This window comes from Saccopteryx leptura, chromosome 2 (assembly GCF_036850995.1).
Source record: "Saccopteryx leptura isolate mSacLep1 chromosome 2, mSacLep1_pri_phased_curated, whole genome shotgun sequence".
NCBI classification, from domain to species: Eukaryota; Metazoa; Chordata; class Mammalia; order Chiroptera; family Emballonuridae; genus Saccopteryx; species Saccopteryx leptura.
Window position 1 is genome coordinate 182,850,905 of NC_089504.1, and position 27,512 is coordinate 182,878,416.

The 27,512-nt window shown below is 42.4% G+C and overlaps 1 protein-coding gene across 20 annotated transcripts; it reads left to right on the forward strand.

The window, feature by feature from the left end:
• Window positions 1-26,678, forward strand: PCBP2 (poly(rC) binding protein 2). 20 transcript variants are annotated; one of them, XM_066369582.1, is made up of 15 exons: window positions 2-189; window positions 2,559-2,704; window positions 3,285-3,308; window positions 3,397-3,429; window positions 3,797-3,913; window positions 8,246-8,377; window positions 9,393-9,521; window positions 10,534-10,608; window positions 12,458-12,550; window positions 13,622-13,663; window positions 14,902-14,974; window positions 15,475-15,513; window positions 16,436-16,491; window positions 18,584-18,753; window positions 21,322-22,062. In XM_066369582.1, the coding sequence occupies exons 2-15, from the start codon at window positions 2,636-2,638 to the stop codon at window positions 21,665-21,667; spliced, it is 1,398 nt and encodes a 465-aa protein (XP_066225679.1). In that variant the 5' UTR covers window positions 2-189; window positions 2,559-2,635; the 3' UTR covers window positions 21,668-22,062. The 20 variants fall into 20 exon arrangements, with proteins under 20 accessions (XP_066225688.1, XP_066225691.1, XP_066225679.1 ...); XM_066369598.1 differs by lacking the exon at window positions 21,322-22,062 and adding an exon at window positions 26,471-26,678 and having other exon boundaries at window positions 8-189; window positions 16,439-16,491; XM_066369581.1 differs by having other exon boundaries at window positions 9-189; window positions 9,393-9,520; window positions 10,521-10,608; window positions 16,439-16,491; window positions 21,322-22,009.
• Window positions 26,679-27,512: the final 834 nt, after the last annotated feature.

Here is a 27,512-nt window from a genome sequence, read left to right on the forward strand (position 1 = left end):
GGGTCTCTTTCCCCCTTCCTCCTCCTCCTCCTCCTCCTCCTCCACCCCCCTTCCTCCTCCTCCTCCTCCTCCGCCCGCCCGCGGGGCCCCCCTCGCCTTCCCGCCCGCCCCTATTGTTCCGCCCCCGGCCTCCCGCCCTTCCCCTTCCCGCCCGCTCCCCTTTTCCCCTCAGTCGCCTCGCGCCTCCAGGTAAGCTTCAAAATTCTCCCTCTGCCCCCGGCTATAGCGCTTTTTTTTAGTTTTGCCATTTTTCTTAGTGGGCTCCGGTCTCCGTCAGGATCCCCGACCTCGCGTAGTTTCGCTTGAGCGCCTACCCCGTCACTCTGCCAGGCCGGCCGTTCACGCGAGGTCCTGGCTCCGGCGCGGCCTAGTAGGCCTAGCGCAAGGCCTCTCCCCCCCCCCCTCGCCTTTTCCCGGTGGCGGCTGCGCAGGAGCTAAGGAGGTCGCGCGCGCGCGGGCGCGCGCGGTTGGGGGGACGGCGGTGGATTTGTTGGTTGAGGGGGTTGGGGGCAGGCGATGGCCGGTTTGCTGGCCGGGCGGGTGAGCGCGACTCCCCGCGGGGGTCAGGCGCTGGCGCAGCCACGCGAAGAGGCACTGCCAGTCCGGCCCCTCCCCCTGGGTCGCAGCGCCTCCCCCAGACCGAACCGATTATTTTTTTCCTCTTGTAGTGGAGGGATGGGAAGGGGGGCTGCGGAGTTAAAGGGTAGACGGACTCTCAGTTACCGAGTTATTCAGGACATTCTCTCGGGGTAACGAATTTTGAAATTACGAAATGCCTGTGGGTATAGACCCAGACCGAGCTATTTATGGAAGGGGTAATGAACTGCAGGATTAACAGCTGGATTGCTGGGATTGTGTACACTTATTTTGACCTGGTCCAGCAGAGAAATCTGACAGGAATTTTTGGGATGATTTGTAGTTAGAAATACACCTTTGTTTTTTTACCTCAGGAAATAGCTTCAAATAGGTTTTCAGTTTTGTTGCCCTTTCAAACGTGAATTACTGTATTTCTAAAGTGCTTTCTATTATATTGGAGTGGGAATAAGGAATTAAACTGTCAATTTGTTACCATATCTTACTTTAAAAAATTCTTACAGGCCCAGTTTCTCCTTAACCCTGGTAGCACTTTTGTTTTTCCATGGTTGAAAAGTGTTGAATTAAGGGATTTTGCCTGCAATTTTTCCGAAAATGGGGGAAGAAGTCCTTTGGGGAAATACAAAGCCTGTTTTTAAATAATCACTCTGAGGTATCCCTGTACAGAATGGTCTGGCAACTACTTTTAAATATTTAGGGTAAGGGCTTTGTGTTTGAGCAAAGTTAAAGTTAAAACGGTGGCTAGTTTTGTGAGGGGAAAACTATAACTGTAAGAGAGAACAGTGGAGTTTTGAAGGGGAAGAATACTAGAAATGTCACTGGAGAAATTAACAACTTTGGAGAGAGCCTTTTTTTAATTTTATTTATTTTTATTTATTCATTATAGAGAGGGGAGAGAGAGTGAGAGAGAGAGAGAGAGAAGGGGGGAGGAGCAGGAAGCATCAACTCCCATAGGTGCCTTGACCAGACAAGCCCAGGGTTTTGAACTGGCAACCTCAGTGTTTCCAGGTTGACGCTTTATCCACTGCGCCACCACGGGGCAGGCCGAGAGAGCCTTTTTAAAGCTGCCACAGTTAGGACCTAATGCGGGGTTGTAGGCAAAGGTATACTCAAAAACAAATTCTCTTCATATAATCATCGTTCTAAAACAGGAATTGAGGATAGGTAGGGAAAGCCTGCTTTGTAGGAAAGGCTCATTACTGTTGCTTAAAACAACTACACAATAAATTTTTAGCAATACCAGTTTTATTTCGATTGTTTCTTTGGAGGGAAATTTAAGAGATTGAGTAACGGCTGAGTGGTAACAAAGGTTAATATACAGAAGCAAGGAATATTTTCAAATCTGAGTGACTATCAACTTGGGTTAGGAGAAGGCTATACTTAATGGCTATATTGAGGAGAATAAATGTCTCCGACAAGGAGGGTATTTCAGATAATATCTTGTTTTTTTAGTGAGGTGGTTGATTTAAATTTTTTAAAAATTGGTGCCACCTATCAACATTTAAATTTTAATGTGAGCTACATCTCAATTTCTGTACCTAGAAATAGCTGCCGGTTAGAAAATTTATATTTGTCCTTTCTAGCTTTCAGCCTGAACTGCTCCCTAACAAGGAAACAATGTCATTTGCCCTCTGTATGTAGTTGGGTTAGTTTGAGGTTTGCCTTCATGATTTTCTGGTGTTTCTGTATCCTGTTGAAGCTTAATTCTGTTGAAGGACGACTGGTGCATGTTCAGCAGTTCCACTTAGAACCCATTGCCAATTGAAGGAATCTTCCTCATCCTGAGAGTCAGCAGAAACCTGACCATTAATGATATAGCTGACTGGAAAGTTGCCTTTCATACTCTTGGTTGTTAATGCATTTGTCCTAGATGTCAGTTAAAAAATATTAATAAGTAGTGAAAATAATTGAGAAATATTTCTCCTGTGGTTTTCTTCCTCATTTTGGTCACGTTTGCATTTCAGTTTTTGGCTTTCACCCCCCCCACCAGTGACCAAAGACTTGACCACTGAAAGTCCTGCTCCCCAGAACACTGCTCGACATGGACACTGGTGTGATTGAAGGTGGATTAAACGTCACTCTTACCATCCGGCTACTTATGCATGGAAAGGTGTGCACCAGCTTGTGAAAGTGGGTCATATTAACTGCTGGGGGGGGGGGCCAGAAAGAAAGGGCATGTGTCTTGGAGCTCATCAGATTTGCACTGTGGGGTATCTGGCGTTAGCACTCTTCTTTAGCAGGGTAAATGAGAATGTAGTGGGAAAATGGACAGACGTCACTGGGAAGGTCTAGTGAGCAGGAAAGGTTTACCTGGAGGCTAGAGCCAGACTGTTATACCTTGGTAAGATTTTTCTCATAGAGGTTGCTATAGCTTGTGATAGGTAGATTTCCTTTGTCCAGTTGATTTTGGGAAACTTAAGGGGAGTGATATGTATTTTAAAAATAATTTATATTGAACACAAAGATAACATTTAATCAACTCCTGTTGTTATTTCCTCAAAATTCTTTGAGAAAAGCAAATACTTTGAGAGGTTCACTTATATTTTGAGCAAAGGAAAGAATAATCTTGCCTGCTTCTGTTCCCCAATAAGTCTTAGTTTTTTCATTACTTTGGACAGTTAAAAATTCCTTTTCATGATAATGAACACTTCGAGATTCCTCTTATTTGACGCTAGTTTTCTCCATTGTAGGAAGTTGGCAGTATCATCGGAAAGGTAAGACAGTTTCACTTCAACTCTATTACTATTTAGTCAGTTTGGGTTAAAATACCAGTTTGACCTCTCTTGACTTTTCTTCTTACAGAAAGGAGAATCAGTTAAGAAGATGCGCGAGGAGGTGAGTTATTGGGATTTTGGGGACTTACCTTGGGAAGTTAAAAATTTAAGCAAAAACCTTGTATAAGCAAAGAGTTTAGAAAGGGAAAGGTCTCAAGATTAGAAGCTAGTATTTTTCTGGCTTGGTTATTTATAATTACAGTATGTTGGGAAATGTAGTTCTAGCAAGTCTAAATTCATTCGAGACTTAAGGCAACTTCTATACTTTGAGAACAAATATGGAATGGTATTTGAAATGATGCTGATAATTGCTTTATATGAGGATTGTGTATGTAGGCAGTTCCTTGCCCATATTATTTGGGAGGGTCTAAATAGTCGATATGTGCTCAGATAATTTGTCTATTTAACCTTTTGTTTTTCTTATACAGAGTGGTGCACGTATCAACATCTCAGAAGGGAATTGTCCTGAGAGAATTATCACTTTGGCTGGACCCACTAATGCCATCTTCAAAGCCTTTGCTATGATCATTGACAAACTGGAAGAGGTTTGCCGTTCTACCTCCTCCCTCATTCTCATTCTTAATTTTTAATTGATTCTAGATAGCTTAGTGATTTTCAAGGGGTTTGTTTTTTTTTAGAGACAGAGAGAGTGGGATAGACAGGGACAGATAGATAGGAACGGAAAAATGAGAAGCATCAATCATTAGTTTTTCATTGCCCGTTGCAACACCTTAGTTGTTCATTGATTGGTTTCTCATATGTGTCTGGACCATGGGCCTTCAGCAGACAGAGTAACCCCTTGCTGGAGCCAGCGACCTTGGGTCCAAGCTGGTGAGCTTTGCTCAAACCAGATGAGCCTGCGCTTAAGCTGGTGACCTCGGGGTCTCAAACCTGGGTCCTCCGCATCCCAGTCCTATGCTCTATCTACTGTGCCACCGCCTGGTCAGACTCAAGGGGCTTTTAAATTCAAGTACAGAGTGGATTATAAAAATCTGTAGATGGCTTCTTTGTTCTTCAGCATTTCCAAAATTTGATTATTTATAGTTAAAAAATAAGTCACTTGAGTATCAAAACAAATAATTGACAATTTAACTATTATCAGGGACTCAGTGTAAAAAAAAGTATTATCTTTCTACCCTGGCTGCAGTTTTGTTTTTTTTTAAGTCAATCTTAAAATTCTGTGTCTGATGTACACTAGGAGGGAATACATATTTTAAAGATTTTAGAGGAGATAGAAAAGGGGGTGGTGGGGAGACGAGTGGTAAGAATCAACTCGTAGTAGTTGCTTCTCATATGTGCCTTAACCAGGTAAGCCCAGGCTTTTGAACTGGTGACCCCAGCATCCCAGGTTGATGCTCCATCCACTGTGCCATCACTGGTCAGGCAGGAAGGTTTTATAAGTTATTGATCAGAAACAAAATACTGACTTCAGGCTTTCTGGCAGAAGGAAGGTATTTTTATTTATTTATTTATTTTTATTTTTTTATTTTTTACAGAGACAGGGAGTCAGAGAGAGGGATAGACAGGGACACACAGACAGGAACGGAGAGAGATGAGAATCATCAATTAGTTTTTCATTGCATGTTGCAACACCTTAGTTGTTCATTGATTGCTTTCTCATATGTGCCTTGACCACGGGCCTTCAGCAGACTGAAGACCCCTTGCTGGAGCCAGCCACCTTGGTTTCACGCTGGTGAGCTTTTTGCTCAAACCAGATGAGCCTGCGCTCAAGCTGGTGACCTCGGGGTCTCGAACCTGGGTCTTCCACATCCCAGTCCGACACTCTATCCACTGTGCCACTGCCTGGTCAGGCAGGAAGGTATTTTTTTTTTTTTTTTGGTGGTGCTGGTGTTTACCAGGCCACCTCAACCTTCAGGTGCTGAACCAACCATGAACTATTGCCCTAGATATTTTCTTCAGTTTTCCAGTTTCCACTCTATCTCTAGTAATACAGCTAATCGCTAATTGAGCTTCTGGCTGCTGCTTGATTGGTCCTTGAGTACTTAATGGTAGCTGAGATCTTATCCTTGCTAAAAATCAGAAGTGTTATATCTTTTGACCTGTAAGACTCTGCTAATCCAGAATTTGTGGCTTAGAAAACATTCAGAAAATCTGTTCATACTTGAACCAAATAAGAAACATGTTCTTACCATTCCCAGGTCTAACTGATGCTCTGCCCATCTGGGGCGTTGCTCTGTTGCATCCAGAGCCTTTCTAGCGCTTGAGGCAGAGGCCACAGAGCCATCCTCAGTGCCCGGGGCAACTTTGAGCAGTGATATTTAAACCAGTTAATATTCAGAAGGCTTAAATTGAGGTAAAAAGCATGACTTTTTGGATGCAGAATATTGTTATTGGAAAGACTGTACTATGGGCTGTGAAGTCAGTACAATTTTTAAATTTTAAATCTACAGTTATTTGGATGTAATTGAGGCAAGTTTTTAGCCTCTAGTTTATTATCTGTACAATGGTAGGATTACCAAGACATTAAAACAATGATATGCAGAAGTATATTCATTTTTCTAGGATTTTTTTTTTTTTTTTTAATTTTAATTTTTTACAGAGACAGAGTGAGTCAGAGAGAGGGATAGACAGGGACAGACAGACAGGAATGGAGAGAGGTGAGAAGCATCAATCATTAGTTTTCATTGCCCGTTGCAACACCTTAGTTGTTCATTGATTGCTTTCTCATATGTGCCTTGACTGTGGGCCTTCAGCAGACCGAGTAACCCCTTGCTGGAGGCAGCGACCTTGGGTTCAAGCTGGTGGGCTTTTGCTCAAACCAGATGAGCCCGCACTCAAGCTGGCAACCTCAGGGTCTCGAACCCGGGTCCTCTGCATCCCAGTCCGACGCTCTATCCACTGCGCAACCGCCTGGTTAGGCGGTTTATTTATTTATTTATTTATTTTTAAGAGAAAAAAACGGGGAATAAGTGGGCAGCATCAATTCAAAGGAGTTGCTTCCCCTCTGTACTTTGAGCGGCAAGCCTAGGGTTTTGAATCTGCGATCTCAGAGTTCCAGGTTGATGCTTTACCCACTGTGCCACCACAGGCCAATCTTTCTTAGGTTTCTTAGAGTACAGAAGTGGTTATTTGAATTAAGGGGTGTATTTTTCATCTTTTATTTTTAAAGATTTATTGATTTTATTTCCTACATTCTACCTTTGTTAGAAATTTTCCTACCTGGTTTTGCCATTGGAATTTATGATTTTAGAGGAGAGAGAAGAGGTGGGGAGGAATGAAAGCATTAACTCGTAGTTGGTTCTTGTATGTGCCTTGAATGGGCAAGCCTGAGGTTTTGAGCTGATGACCTCAGCATTCCAGGTTGATGCTCTATCCTATCCATTTTGTCACCATAGGTCAGGTGCATTGTTTTATGTTTTATATTTTATTTGATTTTTACTTCAGTCTTTTTTTCCTTTGGCCAGTCAACTCTTTTTTTTTGTTTTTTGTATTTTTCTGAAGTTGGAAACGGGGAGGCAGACAGATTCCCGCATGCGCCCGACCAGGATCCGCCTGGCATGCGCACCAGGGGGCGATGCTCTGCCCATTCTGGGCCGTTGCTCTGTTGCCACCAGAGCCATTCTAGCGCCTGAGGCAGAGACCATGGAGCCATCCTCAGCGCCCAGGCCAACTTTGCTCCAATGGAGGCTTGGCTGCGGGAGGGGAAGAGAGAGACAGAGAGGAAGGAGAGGGGGAGGGATGGAGAAGCAGATGGGCGCTTCTCCTGTGTGCCCTGGCCGGGAATTGAACCCTGGGACTCCTGCACGTCAGGCCGACGCTCTACCACTGAGCCAACTGCCAGGGCTGGCCAGTCAACTCTTAATTTCAAAAACTAATTGTTTTTCTCGCCTTACCAATAAACACTTCCCCTAGGGTAAATAGAGCTAATTCTGAAGAGGTTTCTAGGTGTTTTTTTGTTTTGTTTTTGCGAAAGAGATAGGAAGGGAGAAAGATGAGAAGAATCAACTCATTGCGGCACTTTAGTTGTCCACTGATTGCTTCTCATATGGGCCTTGATCAGGCGGCTCCTGCCAAGCCAGCCACCCCCTTGCTCAAGCTTGTGACCTTGGGGTTTTGAATGGAACTTCAGGTCCCAAGTCGATTCTCTATCCACTGCCACCACTGGTGAGGTTGTAGGTGTTTTTATCTGTTCAGAATTAGTTGTTTTGGAGGGGCCATTTTTGAGAATTTGTTGATGGTGGATCATGATATATGTATAATGTCTTTTTTTTTTTTTTTCCCAGAGACAGAGAGTCAGAGAGAGGGATAGACAGGGACAGACAGACAGGAACGGAGAGATAAGAAGCATCAATCATTAGTTTTTTGTTGCGCATTGCGACACCTTAGTTCATCGATTGCTTTTTTTTTTTTTAATTCATTTTTAGAGAGGAGAGGAGAGAGAGAGAGAGAGAGAGAGAGGAGAGACAGAGAGAGAGAAGGGGGGAGGAGCTGGAAGCATCAACTCCCATATGTGCCTTGACCAGGGAAGCCCAGGGTTTCGAACCCGTGACGTCAGCATTTCCAGGTTGACGCTTTATCCACTGCGCCACCACAGGTCAGGCTGATTGCTTTCTCATATGTGCCTTGACCGCGGGCCTTCAGCAGACCAAGTAACCCCTTGCTCAAGCCAGCAACCTTGGGTTTAAGCTGGTGAGCTTTTGCTCAAACCAGATTAGCCCACGCTCAAGCTGGCGACCTCTGGGTCTTCAACCTGGGTCCTCCGCATCCCAGTCTGACGCTCTGTCCACTGTGCCACCGCCTGGTCAGGCTGTATAATGTCTTTATTTAAAGATAAGTGATTCCTTTATGGCAGTTGGGGGTACCTAGTGATTTGCTTAAAATTTGTTATATTCTGGTGTTCTAACTTCCTCTTGTAGGACATCAGCAGCTCTATGACCAATAGCACAGCTGCCAGTAAACCCCCAGTCACGCTGCGGCTGGTGGTCCCTGCTAGTCAGTGTGGCTCTCTGATTGGGAAAGGTGGTTGCAAGATCAAGGAAATACGAGAGGTTGGTAACTTTTATGCTCCTTTTTCAGAATTAAGTATTTTAAGTGTGGCTTTTGTTAACTCTTAAGTATGACTAGGTAAAGTTAGCATTTGTTGAGTGAAGACTTACTAAAGTAATAATAGTGCTAGAAGATTACAATTTGATTATATTGGGATGAAAAGTATTATACAATTGATCTTTTTTTCATATATTTTAAGAAAATAAGACTAGAAAAATTAACCAGAATTTTCAACTTTTTAATATTACCTCTTTTTTTTTTTTCTATTTGTCAACTTTTCCATGAGTCTTCATAATGTTTTTTTCATGTTTAAAGAGTTTACAATTTGACATATAATAGTAGCAAATATTTTCCTTGGCAAAATTCCTATACAGCAAGGGGGAAACAGGAAGGTATATCAGAACGTAGTGGAAATCTTGCTTATTCTCTTACAAATTGTGGAAGTGACACTGAATTATGGAAGCTTTTTAACTGTATTTGGGAGTTACTGAATTGGATATTGGGATGAAATGTGAATGACTCCTAAAGGAACACAAGTTGGAAGATTTGGGAGCCTGTTGTACATACCATGAGAACAGAGATTTTGGTTTTGTTCATTGAGTTATTCCTAGTACTTGGAATGGTGCCTGGCACATAGAATGTGCTTAATATAAAATATTTGATTAGTAAGAATGAAAGGTGGGTGATAATTTGTTGGGATTTGTTTGGTGGCCCACAGTTAACATTAGCTGAGAGAAAACTGTCTATTAAATACCTTATTCTTGAGAGCAGGTTAAAATTTAGGCTGTTATTTAGCTTTATTCTTGGCTTTCAGAGGCTAATTTATTTATAACTGATTAAACAGTGCTATCTGGAATAAGGGAAGAGTGAGAATGGAAGTTAAAAAGGGTAAAAGTAGGAGGTGGAATAAGTGTTTACTGAGCTTAAGACCCTAAAGTTGCTATTTGGAGGAATTGGAAGAAACAAATATGAGTTGTTTTTCTCTGATTTAAATTTTTTTTTTTTTTTTTTACTCAGAGTACAGGGGCTCAGGTCCAGGTGGCAGGGGATATGCTACCCAACTCAACTGAGCGGGCCATCACTATTGCTGGCATTCCGCAATCCATCATTGAGTGTGTGAAACAGATCTGCGTGGTCATGTTGGAGGTAAGCCCTCAGGCTCATGCTGAGAATTGGGTGGGTGATTCTTGGGGAGACAGACTATATTTAGTAAGACTAGAATTAGGTGAAGCTTATTAGAAGCCTTCAGTGGGGGTGGGGTAGAGGTTTCCTAAGTTCATATTTTTCTTCCCCCAGCTTTGGCTTTTCTTACAGTCTGAGCAAAAATAGAAACTGTTAAGCAGCACTGATCTTTTGGATTATAGCAGTTCTAGTGGGTTTGGTAGGGGAAGATTCACTACTTGGACTGAGTAGAAAAAAGCTGTATCGGTTTCTGAGAAGCTAAGTTGCCTTTTAGATTAGAAAATTGTGGCTACATTCAAGTTTAACATATTTTCTAAATTTCTGTGTAAAGTGCTAGTTATATAGATAAAATGTATTTGTGATGGTGTTTATGAATGATTTATGAGGTCCTGGTATATGCTGTTTTAATTAAAACAAGAATAGCAAAACTAAGGGACAGTAAATCTTTGTAGAATTATCATTCATTGGAGTTGGTCCCTTATTGGTGACAGGAAAGGAGAATTTCCAAGAAGAGGTTAGAAAGATATTGATTGAACCTTAGAACTATTAATGGACAGTGTCTGTATTATCCTAGATGTAACATTTGGGTGCTGTATTTCCTATTTTGGCTTGATTTCCTATTCAGGTCAAAATTAAGATCCTGTTACTCACCAATTATAAAGTACATATGTACACATAGAGGTTTTTCATGATTATTAGACTTATTTGAAAATATGGAAATAATGCCTAAATTATTACAGAAGAATCTGCCTTGATGAGAATTAGTGTGAACTCTAGTATATGGACCATTTTACTATTTTAAAGGCTAATAACTATAGATGATTTCGGATTAGATTTAGCCAGAGATAAAATTGGTAGGGGAGGGGATGGAAATACAGTTTTTAATTTATTTGACTGTGTGAGCTTAAGCCACACAGCTGAAGCAGCTTTGAAACCTTATCTCTTTTTGTTTTTTTCCCCTCTGACTCTCTCCCAGTCCCCTCCGAAGGGCGTGACCATCCCGTACCGGCCCAAGCCATCCAGTTCTCCAGTCATCTTTGCAGGTGGTCAGGTAAGAAAGTTTTTATTGCTGGGTTAGATATCAATGAGAGCTGTATTTGAAATGTCATCTTTGCCAGCAGCACACCACTGCATGCTTGCTGAAACCTGTACTCTGGCCTTAGTTTGACCTGCTTTTAGTTATTTTATTTTATTTTTTTTGTACTGGAGGAAGCTATGAATGTCAAGCCCTATTTTTCAGCAGGCAGTGGGAGTTTTGTAGGCACTCGAAGAGGTAATTTACTTGGTGATTTAAAGTGGGTTGGCTTAGAAGAAAGGGTTAAATTAAATTGCCTGGTGTCACTGTTCTCCCTATCCCCACACCATCCATGCTTTATGTGTGGGGTATTAGAGGTCTGAATAAAGGAAGTAAAGAATTGGACCTCTGAAGGAGACTGTGGATGGTGGTCTCAAAATTGGGGGTTTAGAACTTGAGTGTCCTACAAATTTCCCCTTCTCCTCCACCTCCCCTCCCCTATTCCTACCCCTTCACTCCCAAACTCCAGTGTTATTGTCCCTCAGGCTCTTAATCTCATAAACACTGATTTAAACCCACATGGCATAACAAATCAGCTGGGGTAAGGGTTCAGTATGCAAGAATAGAAGAGAGAATATGTTGGGCAGTGGTGCTGTGTGACCTTTGGTGTTTGAGTGAGAACATCGTAGCACCTCCTTGAACTCTCTGTTCCTTCATTAAGATCATAAACTCTTGATCCTTGGCACATGGTTATTGTGAAGTTAGATTTTTATGGCAAGCACTGGTCACCATGGTAGTTTTATGCTTTGTTGGTTAGTGTTTGAGGAATAGGTAGGTCAGTTTTTAAAATGCTGGGGTTCAAGTTGGAATAGTGACCTTCATTTTGGTAGCTTCCTAAACACAAGTGCATTCCTCAAAATTTCTTTTCCCATTTGGGCTGCTTTGTTTACAAGCACAAGTATTTAGTCTTATCTTGTATTTGAATTGGGAAAGCATAGTTTGAAGTCTCATTCATAGTCTGTTGAGTTGACATAAAACAACAAATTTTGGGGTCTTAGTTGGTCATGTAGTTTTGGGAGTTTTCACAAGAATTTTAAATATGTCAGTGTTATCTTGAAACTGGTCAGTACCTTGCTTTTAACATTAGCCTTGTACAAACTGGCTTGATCAAAGGGCTTTTAGTCTGGTTAGGGGCAGGATAAGCAAAGGTCCAGCCTGAGTTAGTGTAGCAACGCTTAGCTTTAGGAATTTTTCCCATTCTCCCCAGGAACTCCCAGTTCCTGCTCTTCTGGATTCTTCTACTCCCCCTTTGGTATTATAAAATAAGTCCCAAGCTGTGCTACAGAAATCCTTTCTATTTACATTTTTTTCTCCATTTTCCTTTCCTTCCCTCCCTTCTGTACCCACCTTCCCCTTCTTACCTCTTTGCTTCCCTTTCCACCCTCACCCTCCCCTTTATTCAGTTGACCACCCTCTAAAAGCTTGCAGCCTTTTCCGTGAGTGGCCCTGTCATGGATTATTCCCACGGGCCTTTTTAAATGGCCCAGTTCATGCAATGTCCACAGATGGATCTGTCTTTTGTTCCTTTGTAATAAAATGGGCTCTTTAGGAGTTCAACGTAATCCCACACTGACCAGGAGCTGGCATCAGCTCTGTTGCCCTACCCCTATATTCTTATTGAAAATAACTCAATTGTGCAGTGTGAAGTCTGCCTTTAGGTAACTTTTTTTTAAATTGACTGATTGCAGCTCGTTTCAAATTGTGTTGTGAGCTACTTTTTAAAGGAAAAGAAAAAATTAAACAACTTTTTTTGTGTGAATTTCATGCTGGTGACAAGGTGCCGGATTGACAGCCCTGGAGACTGAAATCCTCTATTTATCCACAGGACAGGTACAGCACAGGCAGCGACAGTGCGAGCTTTCCCCACACCACCCCGTCCATGTGCCTCAACCCTGACCTGGAGGGACCACCTCTAGAGGTGAGAGGGGATGTTCAGTCTCCAAGGCTCACTCAATCCTTCTGCCTCAGCCGAGACTGCCAACACGCGGGGGGCCAGTGGCGCTGGTGATTTTTGTGCTGTGGACACCAACTGTCCACGGGAACTTGGACTGACCCCCCACACACACACCTCATTTCACACAGGCCGCGTAGCCCACCAGATGGTAACACCAACTCTTTTTTTTCCTTTTTGTTCAACCCTTCTTCCCTGTTTCCCACTCCTCCCCCCATTTTCACCTTTCCACCCCCACCCGGGTATACTTGGGGGTACTGGCCACTGATGTGAGAAGCTTCACATCCTTTTAGCCAGCCTCTCTTTCCTTCCCTACCCTACCTGCTCCTCCTTGTCCCCCACCCCATTGCCCTGAAGACCCATTTTGGAGATTATGGTGTGGGGGGAGGAGGGCATAGTGGGAGCTGCAAGGGAGCCTTTTATGGAAGGGAGGTGGGAGAAGGCAGGACTTAGAACACAGTGGTATTTTTTTGTGTGGGTGTGTATTTTACGGTTGGCTCTCTAGTACTTAGAGTCGCAGCTAGCTTCTAGTGCATTTAAAATAAAGTCTTTGGGCAGATGTAGAGAAAACTTGAGATAGGAAAAGGGAAGTGTTTCAAAACATGCCATGTAGGTTTATGCAAACAAATCATATCACCATGATTGGTAGAAGGGTTGGGGTGATTGAGGGAAGAGATCATTTTCCTCCTAGGCTATCTTGTGCACAGGGAGAAAGAAGGGGGCTTTATCAATTGAGGCATTGCTTAATCCCACTTCCCACATTTGCATTAAGAAACCGGTGTGTATTTTGCCTTTGATTGCAGGGAATGTTGCTCCCTTTACATAGGCTTCCCAGAATAAGTCATCATATCTAGGATTTAAAGAAGGCCAACTCGGGTCTGACTAATTTGTGAGATAGCGTTTACTGCTTTAATCCCTAGCCTCCCAATTCTCTAGTTCAACTCTGGCTTCCTGGCTAGTTGAAATCTGTCTTTTTCTCCCCACTGGGTGGCTGTCCGTGATTGGTTTTTAATAGGAACTGTTTTCCTCCTTTTGTAGGCCTATACCATTCAAGGACAGTATGCCATTCCTCAGCCAGATGTAAGTTTTGTTTTCACTTCTTGTTTTGAAAAGCTCCCTCTCCCATCCAAAATTGTTGCACTCTTTTCTTTTATGTAGGCAGAAGTGAGTCGGGTTGTAAAGAATTGACAGGCTTTTCTTCACAAGGCTTATCCCATACTTCAGCTCTTAAAAATAGTCTTTAATCAGGTCGTAGTAGCACCTTGTCTGTCTTTTGACGTTTGATCCCTGGAAATTATAATCTGGCAGAATATTAAGTTCTACTTGTCCCCGTGTTCAGATACTCTTTTTAAAAGAGAAATGCTCCATAGTATTCTGTCATTTGTTATTTCCAGGCACAGTTAAAATTGATAGTGGACCATGGATCTCTGTATGTAGTCCTTTCCATGGTGGGAGTGGGAGGTTGGGTTTGCCTTTGGGTATTCTTCAATTTGAGGTGATAATTTTAAAAACACCTGGAGGGATGGGGAAGGGGCTTATTTGCACAGGGAGGAATAAGGAAGCTGAATATTTGGGTATTGACAACTCGATAAAACCTTCTTTGCCACTAAAAACTCTTATTAAGAAGTGTTGGTATTCAGACTTTTAAGGGCATTTCTTGCCTCATTTTTCCTCTATTCTTACTAACCTTTTCAGGTGCTGAGCATTAGACTAGGGAATTTGAATTTGGCTCTTGATTAGTGGTAGGCTCCAAGACAGGAAGTATACTTAAAGAGGAATTATTTTACAATAACCAAGACAATTCATATAGATGAAGAATAATAGCTTAGAAACTAGTAGTGGGGGAAGGGCTAAACTCCAGTTTGGTTTCATTTTAATCTCTCCTTGCAGTCTCCTTTCCCTTTCATCTCCTTCCCTTCTCCCAATACTGACAGCGTCCTGCATGGTGTGTTTTCCCTAGTACCACTGCACAGTTATTTACCTAGCCTGTCTGCTTGTCCCTGAGGCAAGTTTTGCAATGGCTGCAAACACCTTCGTTAAATAGTGACAAGGGGGGGGGGGTGGTTGGACGGGTGCTGCTACTATTCTTTTTACACACCCAAAATGCATTCATTCTCTTGTGCTGGTTCCTGTTCTAACCGTTCATATTCTGCCCATCCCTAGGGTTGTGATAGAATCCCCATTTTTACCCTCTGTTGTAGTTTGAGTAGTAGGATGAACTTTGGGAATCAGGAGCTCTGCATTTTCAAATTTGAATGTGCTTGAACCTTGGCTCTGTTACTCTTCTAATGCCAACCTCTCCTGTTTCCTCCCTGCAGTTGACCAAGCTGCACCAATTGGCAATGCAACAGTCTCATTTTCCCATGACGCATGGCAACACCGGATTCAGTGGTATGGATACCTTAGTGTTTATTTTTGTAAGGTGTAGTGCAAGACAGAGGCCAGCACCAAGGTCTCAGTTTGACATCTGTTTAAGACAAACTTCGTTACCCAGCATCCTGCTGGTTTAAACTTGACTATCTTCTGTGGCTAAACCAAAGGAGGTAATGTGTTTTAACTTGGTATTCATTTGGGTGAGTTTCTCTTTAAAAAAAAAAAAAAAAAAAGGCCCTGGGAAGTTTGGGGTGAGTTTTGGGGATGCTTTGTCAGGCAAGGGGTAGGCTGACGTTCTTTCAACCCATCCTTACTGCTGCCCCTTTGATCTGATTGGCACCCCCTTTCTCTCCACAGCTTTCACAGACCTGGGTAGAGACAATCCAATTATGCCAAAATATGTAGTAATTTTTGTTTTGTTTTGGGCTTTTTTTTTTTTTTTTTTCTGTATAAGGAATAACTTGTCCGATAGGGTTAGTATGAGACCACCAAACTCATTTTCACTTGTATCTTAACAGGCATTGAATCCAGCTCTCCAGAGGTGAAAGGCTATTGGGGTAATGATTAAAAAAAAAATCTGTAGTATTCTACTGTTATATTAATAAACTGGTGGGAGTCTTGTTTCACTGCCCATGACATACCAACAACATGCACATGGCAGAAAGAAGCTGAGAGAGCGAAAGGGTGGGCTTGGTGCCCCTGAGGGTCCCTTGATGGATCTAGCCAACCCCATTCTAAAAGTGTTGAGTTTAGCAACCACAGCCAAGAGCAGGATTAGCCTTGAAAGTTAGCTGCCCTAGTCCAGTCCAGGTGCCATTATAGATGAGTATGGGTGTTCACTGACCAGATTTTGGTTTTTTCTTTTTTTTGGAAAATAAAAACCAGAACAAAATAAGGAATTGAGCAAAAGACAGGGAATAAATGTGGAGAAATGAACTTTCCTTACCTGACTGCCATTTCATTCTCTCTGACCTTCAAATGTAGGTTAGGATAGTGTGTGTGGGGGGGCACTTTTAATCTGATACAAGTATATTTAAAGCAACTCTGCATGTGTGCCAAGAGTCCATGGTACCCAGTAACAGGCATGATATTGGCACTGGTGCTAGGGAGCATCTGGTGAGATAAAACTGGAACACAACAGCAAGAAATTCTAAGCAGAAATATAGGACTTGGTTAGATTTTGGTCCTGATTAAGGATACCATACTCCCTTCCCCCTTGCTTCCATTCTCTACCCTAATAGGCTGGGCTTTGCAGGAAATGGCATGAAATCAGCTCTTCTGAGTGTACAGAAGGACCTTTCCAGCCTTATTTCTACACCCCTCTATCCCTTTTTACTCCTTGGAGGCTTTCAAGTTAGTGATGAATCCCAACAACCAATTGTGGGTTTCCAGTTTATTTCCTTCTGTTAGGTTAATGTGCAAATCAGTTGGGGTTTGTATGCTGTGCATTGAACTTTCTTGCTCTCTTCTGTCTTTTAGCAGGTTTGGATGCATCTGCTCAGACTACTTCTCATGAACTCACCATTCCAAATGATGTAAGTGTAGTTAGTTAGGTTGCATAGAATGAAAATAAAAATTGGTTTTAAATAATAGAAGTCTTAGCAATGTCATGCCAATTTTATGCCTGGGGTAAAACAAGGGGGTGTGTTAAATACCAAATAAAAAACTTTAAAGTATTTAAAATCCTGAATAAAAATCGACAGAAAATTGGTAAAACTTTTTGTATTCATGAGGCAGAAAGAGCCTCATGAATTTCCATTTGCCTTTGTTTCTTTTTTTTTTTCCCCTTTTCTGCATTTTTCTGAAGCTGGAAGTGGGGAGGCAGGCAGACAGACTCCTGCATGCGCCCGACCGGGATCCACCGGGCACGCCCACCAGGGGGCGATGCTCTGCCCATCCGGGGCGTTGCTCTGTTGCAACCAGAGCCATTCTAGCGCCTGGGGCAGAGGCCAAGGAGCCATCCCCAGCGCCCGGGCCATCTTTTGCTCCAATGGAGCCTCGGCTGTGGAAGGGGAAGAGTGAGACAGAGAGGAAGGAGAGGGGGGGAGGGGTAGAGAAGCAGATGGGCACATCTCCTGTGTGCCCTGGCCGGAATCGAACCCAGGACTTCCGCACGCCAGGCCGACGCTCTACCACTGAGCCAACCGGCCAGGGCCTGCCTTTGTTTATTGTAGATTTGAAGCTTATCCTTATCCATAAAGCAATCTTCTTTGCATGTTATATATCTATGCTGTTCAAAGTGATACTCACTACTAACCACATGTGGCTAAGTTAAGAATAATTAAAATAGCCTGACCAGGCGGTTGCATGGAGGGTAGAGCATTGACCTGGGACACAGAGGATTCAGGTTCAAAACCCCAAGGTTGCCAGCTTGAGTGCAGGCTCACTGGCTTGAGTGCAGGGTTGCTGGCTGGAGGGTGGAGGCCCCCTCCCCCAAAGCACATGTGAGAAATCAGTCATTGAACAGTTAAGGTGCCCACAACTAAGACTTGATGCTTCTCATCTTCATCTGTCCCTCTCTCTCTGGAAAAAATGATAATTTATCTCACTAGCTTTACCACTCTTTTTTTGTTTGTTTGTTTGTTTTACAGAGACAGAGTCAGAATGAGGGATAGACAGGGACAGAGGGACAGACAGGAACGAAGAGATGAGAAGCATCAATCATTAGTTTTTTGTTGCGCATTGCGACACCTTAGTTGTTCATTGATTGCTTTCTCATATGTGCCTTGACCACGGGCCTTCAGCAGACTGAGTAACCCCTTGCTTGAGCCAGCGACCTTGGGTCCAAGCTGGTGAATTTTTGCTCAAACCAGATGAGCCCACGCTCAAGCTGGCGACCTTGGGGTCTCTAACCTGGGTCTTCTGCATCCTAGTCTGAAACTATCCACTGCGCCACCGTCTGGTCAGGCGCTTTACCACTCTTGATGTGTTCAATAATCACATCTTACTAATATTTATAGTGGTGGACAGTGCAAATGTAGAACAATTTCTTTTTCTCAAGACAAAAGTGTTAGAAAATAGAGTGCTTGTCAGTAAAGTGGTAACCATGGTAGGATGAGTTTTATGCACTTTTGTTGCCCCATAAAACAAAGATCCATTCCTGAGATTATTGTGATAAATTAGATTTGTTATCTTGGCCCTGTTTTATTTTGTCTTTTAAGAAAATGAGCTAATGCTCCTAGGAGTCAGTTCATTTGGCTCTGACCTGTAGTCGTCAAAAGAATAAGCAAGAGTTTAGAGCAATTTATAATTTTTAAAGATTTTATTGATTTTACAGAGGAGTGGGAGTGAGAAGTTATAACTCATAGTTGCTTCATTGCTTCACTTTAGCTGTTCATTGCTTGCTTGTTGTCATATGTACCTTGACTGGGCAAACCCAGGGTTTTGAACCAGCAACCTCAGCGTTCCAGATAGACTCTCTGTCCACTGTGCCACCCAAGTCAGGCAGCAGTCTATAACTTAACTAGGAGTATGTATTGAATAGAGTGTGCAAGATGCAGATAGTAGTGCTTTCCATTGCCTTGGTCATGGACCCAAGCTATGGAAGGCTGGAGGGGTGGGATAGAATACCTGGACCTAGTCATGCTATTCTTAATTTCGTGTGTTTTCTTGTTTTTTTCCCTAAAGTTGATTGGCTGCATAATTGGGCGTCAAGGCGCTAAAATCAATGAGATCCGTCAGATGTCTGGGGCGCAGATCAAAATTGCGAACCCAGTGGAAGGATCTACTGATAGGCAGGTTACCATCACTGGATCTGCTGCCAGCATTAGCCTGGCTCAATATCTAATCAATGTCAGGTAAGGGTTCCCTTTTTTGTCTTATTGATGTCAACACACAAGTAATATGTGTGTTGGGGAAAGCTAAATTATATTATATATATTTATATAATGTGGGACTATTTGGGGAGTGGGATTGGGGATAGATGCCCTGTTTTCATCTTTTAGTGTAGTAGAAAATATAACCAGATTGTAAGTTTGCATGGGGTTGGGGGAGGGAAAATAGAATGCTTGAATTTGACTTTGAATGGTTTGGACAGTGGAAAGGTTGGGGAGCAAGTCTTCAGTAGTAGGTCAGGTGCTCTGGCTAGAGCCACTCATGACTTAGATAAAATGGGGATCTCTTGCTGTACATGTCATACAGACCAATAGTTCTTTTACTGATTGGGTTTAGACTCCAAAGTACCCTTAATTGAAATAAGGATAATGAAATTATGTGACAGCAAGGCAGTTTCTTGAAGGCAGCCATTACCATTTACTCTGAAAACATTCATTTTTCTCCAGTTGCAAATGTGTTTCATTGTTCAGAGTGTGATGGAAAGTGAGGCACAGGTTTTGGAATATTTCAGAATGCATAGTGTATTTTCTCTTTTTTTCTCCATCTCATCCAGTAATGACTGACTTCCTGAGGTTTAATTTTTCTTATCCAAAGATAGCTAATGTTACTAAACACATGATTGTAGCAGGACTGTTCATAGTCCAGTGGGCATCCTACCAGGCATTTTTTAATATTTCTTGCCTTTTGAGCATAAGTGCTCAAGTTACATTCTCATTTCTACAGATATTTTCAACCAGTGTTAGCCCATTTCCTGTGGAGCTTAGCTGTCCCTTTCATGTATAGCCTTTGTTTAGTTGTTACTTACCTCTTATAACTATTTGGTCTCTGTTGTACATTAAAGTTTTGAGTTCCAGAATCCTAGTGCAAGGGAAAGGAATTCATAAATAAGAGTTTTCTGTTGTTATTATGCTTATTCTGACCACGTTTATCCCATGGTGTTGATCACCTGGCTAAGAATTTATCAGTTTTGCACTAGTGGTCCTGACATTTTTCATTAAGTCTTTATAACCTTGAGGTATTTGCTAATCTTTATGTAAGATAAACTTCTCAATGTTTGGATCTGCTTTCTTCTTCAGCTACCAAGCACATCAAATTCTTAATGTTCAGAGTGAAATGTAGTAAGCTTTTCACAGAAGCTGTTTACAAAGGTTTTGTCCTCTTGTTTCTAGTTGGGAGTTGGTTGGCAAGTGGCGGGAATCATGTTTTTGGAAGCTGGAAATAATTTTCTTCTTGGTTAGGCTTGGGTAGGTAGACACTATATTGTCAGATAGTGTAATGTAACCTGCTGCCTGACCTATCTATCCCCCATGTTAGATCAGTGGTTACATTATAGGGAAGCAGAGCTGCATCACCTTAGTTTCTTGATTTATTCACTTTTCATGACATCATCATGCTATTTAATGAAACTGTCCAGGCTATGGATTTTGGTCAGAACTTCTTGAAGCTTCATTTAACATTCAAGCAAGGACTCTGCATGCACAAAGCTCACTCTTCACTTTCTCATCTTGGCCCAGTTTGAATGCAAAACACCAGCAGGATTTATTATTAATACTAGGAGAGAAAGATTTCTTGTGTTTTTAGTACTGTGTTGTGAGCTTTTCTGCCATGATTCTGGTTCTTCATTCCCTCCTTTATGGATTATAGCTGTCCTGTACTTGTGCAAACAAAATGGAGTCTTAAGAGAGCCTCCTTTCTCTTGAAGAGTTCATCTTGGGTGGGTTATCCAGACAGACTTCAGCAAACACTTGCAGTTCTGGCTTAGACATATACAGGCATTTGGGAGCTGCTGGTCATTAGTGTTATTTGGACCTTATTTTAAGAGTAGAAACTATATTTTTACTTTTTGAACATAAATTTTTTGGTAGTGCTTGAGTTTCTTCCAGTTCTGTAAGTTCTGTAGTACAAGTATGGTCAGTCACAAAACAAGGAGCTTTTATTCCTCACCACAACCCCTCATCAGAAATGAAACTTCCCTAGTTCTTATCTATACTTATGTCTTTAGCATTTTCTTTGAAAATGCTACATTCTTTGAAGTTTGAAATTAGTGAATGACCTATTTAGGTTTCTTTCCTGGCCCATCTGAATATATTGGTTAGTTTGCTATGGAAATGGAAGCAAACTTTCATACTAATTACAGGACGGAAAGCAATTTAAAAAATTCGGAGTTAATATCCCAAAGCTTCACAAGTGATAGATGGTATTTGGACTTGAAACCATTCCTTTCTGATGTCTGAGTGGGATAAGTGTGTCATACATACATGGAAATGTGTGTGGTGTTACTGTTCTTGGTCTATCACCTTTATCTTCACAGTTTTAAGTAGCATTATGGAATGAAATTTGGCAAGCATGCATTTTTACAGGGTGGGATACAAACTAAGGCAGCTGTAACAAATTGGTATTAGGTCTTCCTAATTGGCCATCAGAGGCACTTACTGATAACTGAAGCAGTTTTTGTCCTGTACTTTTTCCCTTTTGTGGTCTTCCCTTCCACCCACCCGTTTTTTTTTTGTTCCTTTTTTCCTCTGTTACAGTTTAGAAAACGCTAAACCCTCCTCCCAGGCAGCCTCCGTCACGATCCCTGATCACCTCAGCATCAACCTCTCTCAACCCTCCACCCCTTCTTCTTCTTCCTCCTCCACCACCACCCCCTCGCTCGCCACAGCGGGGACCTCCGAAGCACCCTCCAGCCTCCCCAACCCTCTTCCGACCGCCCCTTGTGTCTCCAGTCTGCTTGGCATGAAACCCATCCCTCTCCTGGCTCTAAATGTTGTGTCTGCTGCTAAGGGTACCGGGGCTTCAGCTACCACCACCACCTCTGCTGTGCCATGTGTAACTAACAAACTGAAAGGCGAGAAACAGAGATTCTCCCCCTACTGATTGCGTATCTTGAGGGCCCCCCCCCTCAAGTAATTCTTGATTCATTTTGTTTTTCTTTGTTAACATTGGTGGGAACCAAATAATTGTGAGCTTGTGACATTTCCTTTTTACTATTTGAGGGATAATAGGGTGGGGGTGGGGGCAGTGTCAACTATGTTTAGGTTTAGGCCATTTCAGCTGAGTGCCTGTTTTCAGATTCTGACCTGTTGAATACTATATCTAGAGCCACAGTTCTTGCTCTTTCTCATTCTGTTATTTTTTGTAGCTTTATTCTGCCTTGCAATATAACAATGTGTTAGGCTCTGTGTTAATGAATAAAAGCTTCTCCATTAACTTTTTTTATTATTATTATTTAATGGTTAAGTTTATCAGCTGGCCTTTTTGGCCAGATTTGTGTTTCTAGCTATAATAAAGTTGCCACAGTGAGAACCTTAGTTGACCATGTGCTATGAAGGGTAAAGGGGTGGGAACTTGTGACCTGTGGCTTATTGACTAGGTAGTCTATAAAACTGACTGTACTTCTTTATATCACTGGTTAATTTTGTAGTCCTTGGTCATTCCCCACAAAGGGAGATGGGCCTCTGGCAGGTAAATTGGGAGGGTCTTCCATAACTGGCAAGAAGCTTCTTTACTGGAAAATAGTTAGCAGATCCTTTACTTTGCCAATGGCAGCAAGTAATGGTGTCCATCCCAGGCTTGTTTCCTTTGGTGTGGTTACTCTGAGGATCTTTTACATGGAATACATACAAAGAACCTAAATCAACCTAAAATTTGCTAGATGAAATTTAGCAAATTACATGTTTTTTACTCAGAATGGGAGACAAGTTTGCCAGCTTGTCTGCATTCCCCTGAACTAGCATTATTCTTCCTATGACATTGAGTAAATCTTGAACAACCAACCTGTGACATCACACAAAATTTGATAGTATTCTGTCCATTCTAAATCAACTGTTATTTGCTAGACTAAGTCCCTTTATCCTTCCTTTAACCTCTTGCTTACGCTCTGTCTCACCACCAACCATCTTTATGAGTAGAGAATTATAGAGTTAGGTTTGGAAGTAAACATAAGTATCAACTGAACTCATCCATCCAATCATCAGATTGAAAAATTAGAGCCCCGCCTGACCTGTGGTGGCGCAGTGGATAAAGCGTTGACCTGGAAATGCTGAGGTTGCCGGTTCGAAACCCTGGGCTTGCCTGGTCAAGGCACATATGGGAGTTGATGTTTCCAGCTCTTCCCCCCTTCTCTCTCTCTGTCTCTCCCCCCCTCCCCCTCTCCTCTGTAAAATGAATAAATTAAAAAGAAAAGAAAAATTAGAGCCCCTAGGAAAATTTAAATTTTGAAATCACATGGTTGACTAGTGAGAACTAATAACTCAAAGTGGACTTGTTAATCTCCCTGAAACCTTACTATTTTTCTTAGCCTAAAACCCAGTTCTCTCCATTAAAAGTTAGAAATGCTATAGGTATAATGGCAAAAAGTGTCTGGTAGTCTTCCATTTAACCTGAATACATACTGCCAGGGTAATGAAAGTATAATGCCCTTTCCAAGGGATTTAGAGATTTTTTTTCCCCCTGATGTTTTCCCACATTTGGTTTGGTTTATAGTGTTAATAAAAATAATTGCTCATGAATATTGCAATATTATTATGGTGTTGTGTACCCTCGATCCCAGATTGGGCCTGTGAATTAGTTTTACATGTCCTAAGTCTACATGGACTAGAGAATCAAACTTAAGTTCCTTGTCCAGAATAGATTTTTCTTGTCAGTTGCTAGCTGCTCCTTTATTATGTAGTCCAGCTCTCCCTTAGGTAAACTTTTTTTGCAGTTTGGACTTAATCTTGCACCAGAGACCTGGGCTGTTTTTTTATTAAGTGAGAGGCAGGGAGGTAAAGAGACAGATGCATGCATGCGCCCCAACCGGGATCCACCCGGCAAACCCACTAGGGGGTGATGCTGCATCTGGGGCTGTTGCTTGGCAACTAAACCACCTTGGCACCAGAGGTGAGGCCATGGTGCCATCCTCAGCACCCTGGGCCAACTCAGTCCAATGAGCCATGGCTGGGAAAGGGGAGGGGTAGAGAAGCAGATGAGCACTTCTGTGTGCCCTGACTGGGAATCAAACCCAGGACTTCCACATGCTGAGCCAACGGGCCAGGGCCAGAGATCTGTTTGTTTGTTTGTTTGTTTGTTTTTTACAGAGACGAAGTGAGAGGGATAGACAGGGACAGACAGACAGGAACAGAGAGATGAGAAGCATCAATCACTACTTTTCCATTGCACGTTGCAACACCTTAGTAGTTCATTGATTGCCCTCTCACATGTGCCTTGACCGTGGGCCTTCAGCAGACCGAGGAACCCCTTGCTGGAGCCAGCGACCTTGGGTTCAAGCTGGTGGACTTTTGCTCAAACCGGCAACCTCGGGGTCTCGAACCTGGGTCCTCTGCATCCCAGTCCGACGCTCTATCCACTGTGCCACCGCCTGGTCAGGCAGATCTGGTTTTTATTTTATGTAGTCCTTGACTAGAAGGCCTTATCACCTAATGAGTTTTCCCTAAAGGATTGCTGGAAAGGAATACAGATGTTTAAGGGGCTGACTGCCATCAGCAAGAACCCTTCACATAATTCTGGTTTGTTTTTCCCATCTTGTGCCCTCTACACCTGCTGCCTCCTTCCACCCCTGCTCAGGCTGTGTGCATAAATTCTGGACAGTTCTTTCTAAGTTATTTTTGGTACCAAAGTGCTATCACTTTATATGACATGAATATTTTTAGACCCTAGGTTGAAACTTTCTAGCAATTCTTCTGTCGAACCTTTTAGTTCCCTCTAAAGGTTCCCCCTAAACTCTTCGTTTGGGGCCTGTAGTTTGTTACCCTAGATTATCCCATTTTGGCATAGGCAAGAATCTATACTCTCTGTAAGAACAAAATATTCCCTTTTATGTGGAGGCATAAATACCATTTTGGACTTAAAATTAGCTTGCAATTGAAAAGACCCATTTATTCCTTGGCCCTTCTGGCAAGCTTTTGGCTTTCATTGTTGTAAAAGGGATACAGATGGGGAAGTATTCATACTCCCTTGACAAAAGACCATGAATAGGTTATACCAGTCATTTTAAAGGGTTTTGTGTTTTTTTTTTTTGTTTGTTTGTTTTTTCTGAAGCTGGAAATGGAGGCAGTCGGACAGACTCCCGCATGTGCCCAACCGGGATCCACCCTGCATGCCCACCAGGGTGCTGCAATCAGAGCCATTCTAGCACCTGAGGCAGAGGCCACAGAGCCATCCTCAGCACCTGGGCAAACTTTGCTCCAGTGGGAGGGGAAGAGAGACAGAGAGGAAGGAAAGGGGGAGGGGTGGAGAAGCAGATGGGCGCTTCTCCTGTGTCCTGGCCGGGAATCGAACCCGGGACTCCTGCACGCCAGGCTTAAAGTTTTTATGAAATAAATTTATGAACTGAAACTTCAGTTGGAACACATTTAGTTCTATTTGAAATGGAAGCTAAGTCTTGCTGGTTACCTAATATCACTGAAGCAAGGCAAGTGCCTACTACATAACAAGCTCAAAATTGGATTCCAGGGAATGATGTATTTCAAACATAGGCATTGTAGCTAGTTAGGTTTGGGTGGAGAATTTGTCTTAAGACCACAGATTTGGGAGTTTCCTAGAGTGAGCTCTAGGGAGTTACTGAAACATTATTTTTTGGCTTTCACTTTTAAGCCCTGAAAAATAAGCCTAAGAACTATAGGTTATAAATCTTAAACCTATACTTGCTGCTCCCTCTTTGACTTCCCTTAGCATTTAAAACTGAATTACCTATTAATAGTAATAGCTTTCACATTGAAAGAGAAACCAAGGACTGTTCTACAGGAAAGGTTTTTTTTGTTTTGTTTTTAAGCTATCTCAGCATTAGCCTCATGAGGCAATTTTTAGGTAAATGCTTCCTTTTTTTTTTTTTTTTTAATTTATTTTATTTATTCATTCATTTTTAGAGAGGAGAGGGAGAGACAGGGGGGGGGGGGAGGAGCTGGAAGCATCAACTCCCATATGTGCCTTGACCAGGCAAGCTCAGGGTTTCGAACCGGCGACCTCAGCATTTCCAGGTCGACGCTTTATCCACCGCGCCACCACAGGTCAGGCCAGGTAAATGCTTCCTAAACTAGTTTATCAGTATCTTAGAAGGAGAGGAAATAAGTTCAGCAGTACAGTAATATTACTTCTGTGTTTTGTGACTGAGAGAAGACTTACTGTGGTGTATCTTCAGAAAAGGGTTGAATCGCTTCTCGGCCTTTTGGCTAAGATCAAGTGTAGAAAAGGGTTGAACATCTCCCAAAACGGTTCTGAAGAGCATAGTTTGAGGTATGCCTACAATTGGTAACCAGGTCCTGGGTTCTGAGGTAATTTGCTCTCGTGAAGCTTGGATTGCAGGGGTCATAGGCACATGGTGTGGTTAATCCAAGAAATCTCTAAATCAGGGGTCCCCAAACTTTTTACACAGGGGGCCAGTTCACTGTCCCTCAGACCGCTGGAGGGCCGCCACGTACAGTGCTCCTCTCACTGACCACCAATGAAAGAGGTGCCCCTTCTGGAAGTGCAGCGTGGGCCCGGATAAATGGCTTTAGGGGGCTGCATGCGGCCCGTGGGCCGTAGTTTGGGGACGCCTGCTCTAAATGTTACCCTTGATATGAAACTGATTATAGTTCACAAACTCTCCTTCACAGTTGACCAGTCAGGTTGAAAGTTTTGGAGGTGAGGTGCAGGTGGGCACTCAGAAAACTAACTTTGAATTTTTGTTGTGTATTACAGGCTTTCTTCGGAGACAGGTGGCATGGGGAGCAGCTAGAACAATGCAGATTCATCCATAACCCCTTTCTGCTGTTCACCACCACCCTGATCCATCTGTGTAGTTTCTGAACAGTCAGCGATTCCAGGTTTTAAATAGTTTGTAAATTTTCAGTTTCTACACACTTTATCATCCACTCGTGATTTTTTAATTAAAGCGTTTTAATTCCTTTCTCTGTTCAGCTGTTAATGCTGAGATCCATATTTAGTTTTATAAGCTTCTCCCTGTTGGTTATTTTGGGGGGGCGGGAGGGGGGCTCATGAGTTTTTTTCTGTTTGTCATGGAAATGTAAGAGTGGAATATTACTACATTTCAGTTTAGTTCTGTAATGTCAGGAATTTTTCAAAAAAAAATTAAAAGATGGACTGGAGCTTTTTCTTGTGAATAGAAACTGGATGCTATGGTGATTTATGTGGGTTTTATTCCTGTTGTTTTGCTGTCATTTTTGCATCTTTTATCCCTCAAAGGACAAGGACCCTGCTTGGGTTTTGAATATAAGCCTTTATTTCAGTTAAGATGTTTTCTTTAGTTTGACCACTCTTTTTTTCTTTTCTTTTTTTTTTTTTTTGTAGCCCTTGATTGAATTTCTCTTAAACCTGCATTGAAAAGTGACCTCAGTTATAGTAAGCCGGCTGTGTGCCCTTGATTCCAAAGCTTGGGGGTTACATATTCCTAGGATTTATCTGTAAAGAGTAGGCAAGCAATTCCACTGGGGTAGGGGTTGGGAAAAGACACATGCATACACATGGAAGCAGTTGGATGTGTGTCAGACTGGAATTCACGTTGTATTAAGTGTTCATTTAAAGTCCTTTGTATTGAGAGGGTGTTTTAAGATCATCTGTCCTACTAAAATCCTTTAGAGTAAGTTACCTGCTCCCATTGATGCAAATAATTTTAGAAGGTTGGAGCTTTAAGTGATGTCCATTTAAAGAGAAAAGCCTAAGAGGAGGAAGTAACTTGTCCACAGTCCTGAGATAATGTCTGGAGCCCCAAAGCTCCTACTTA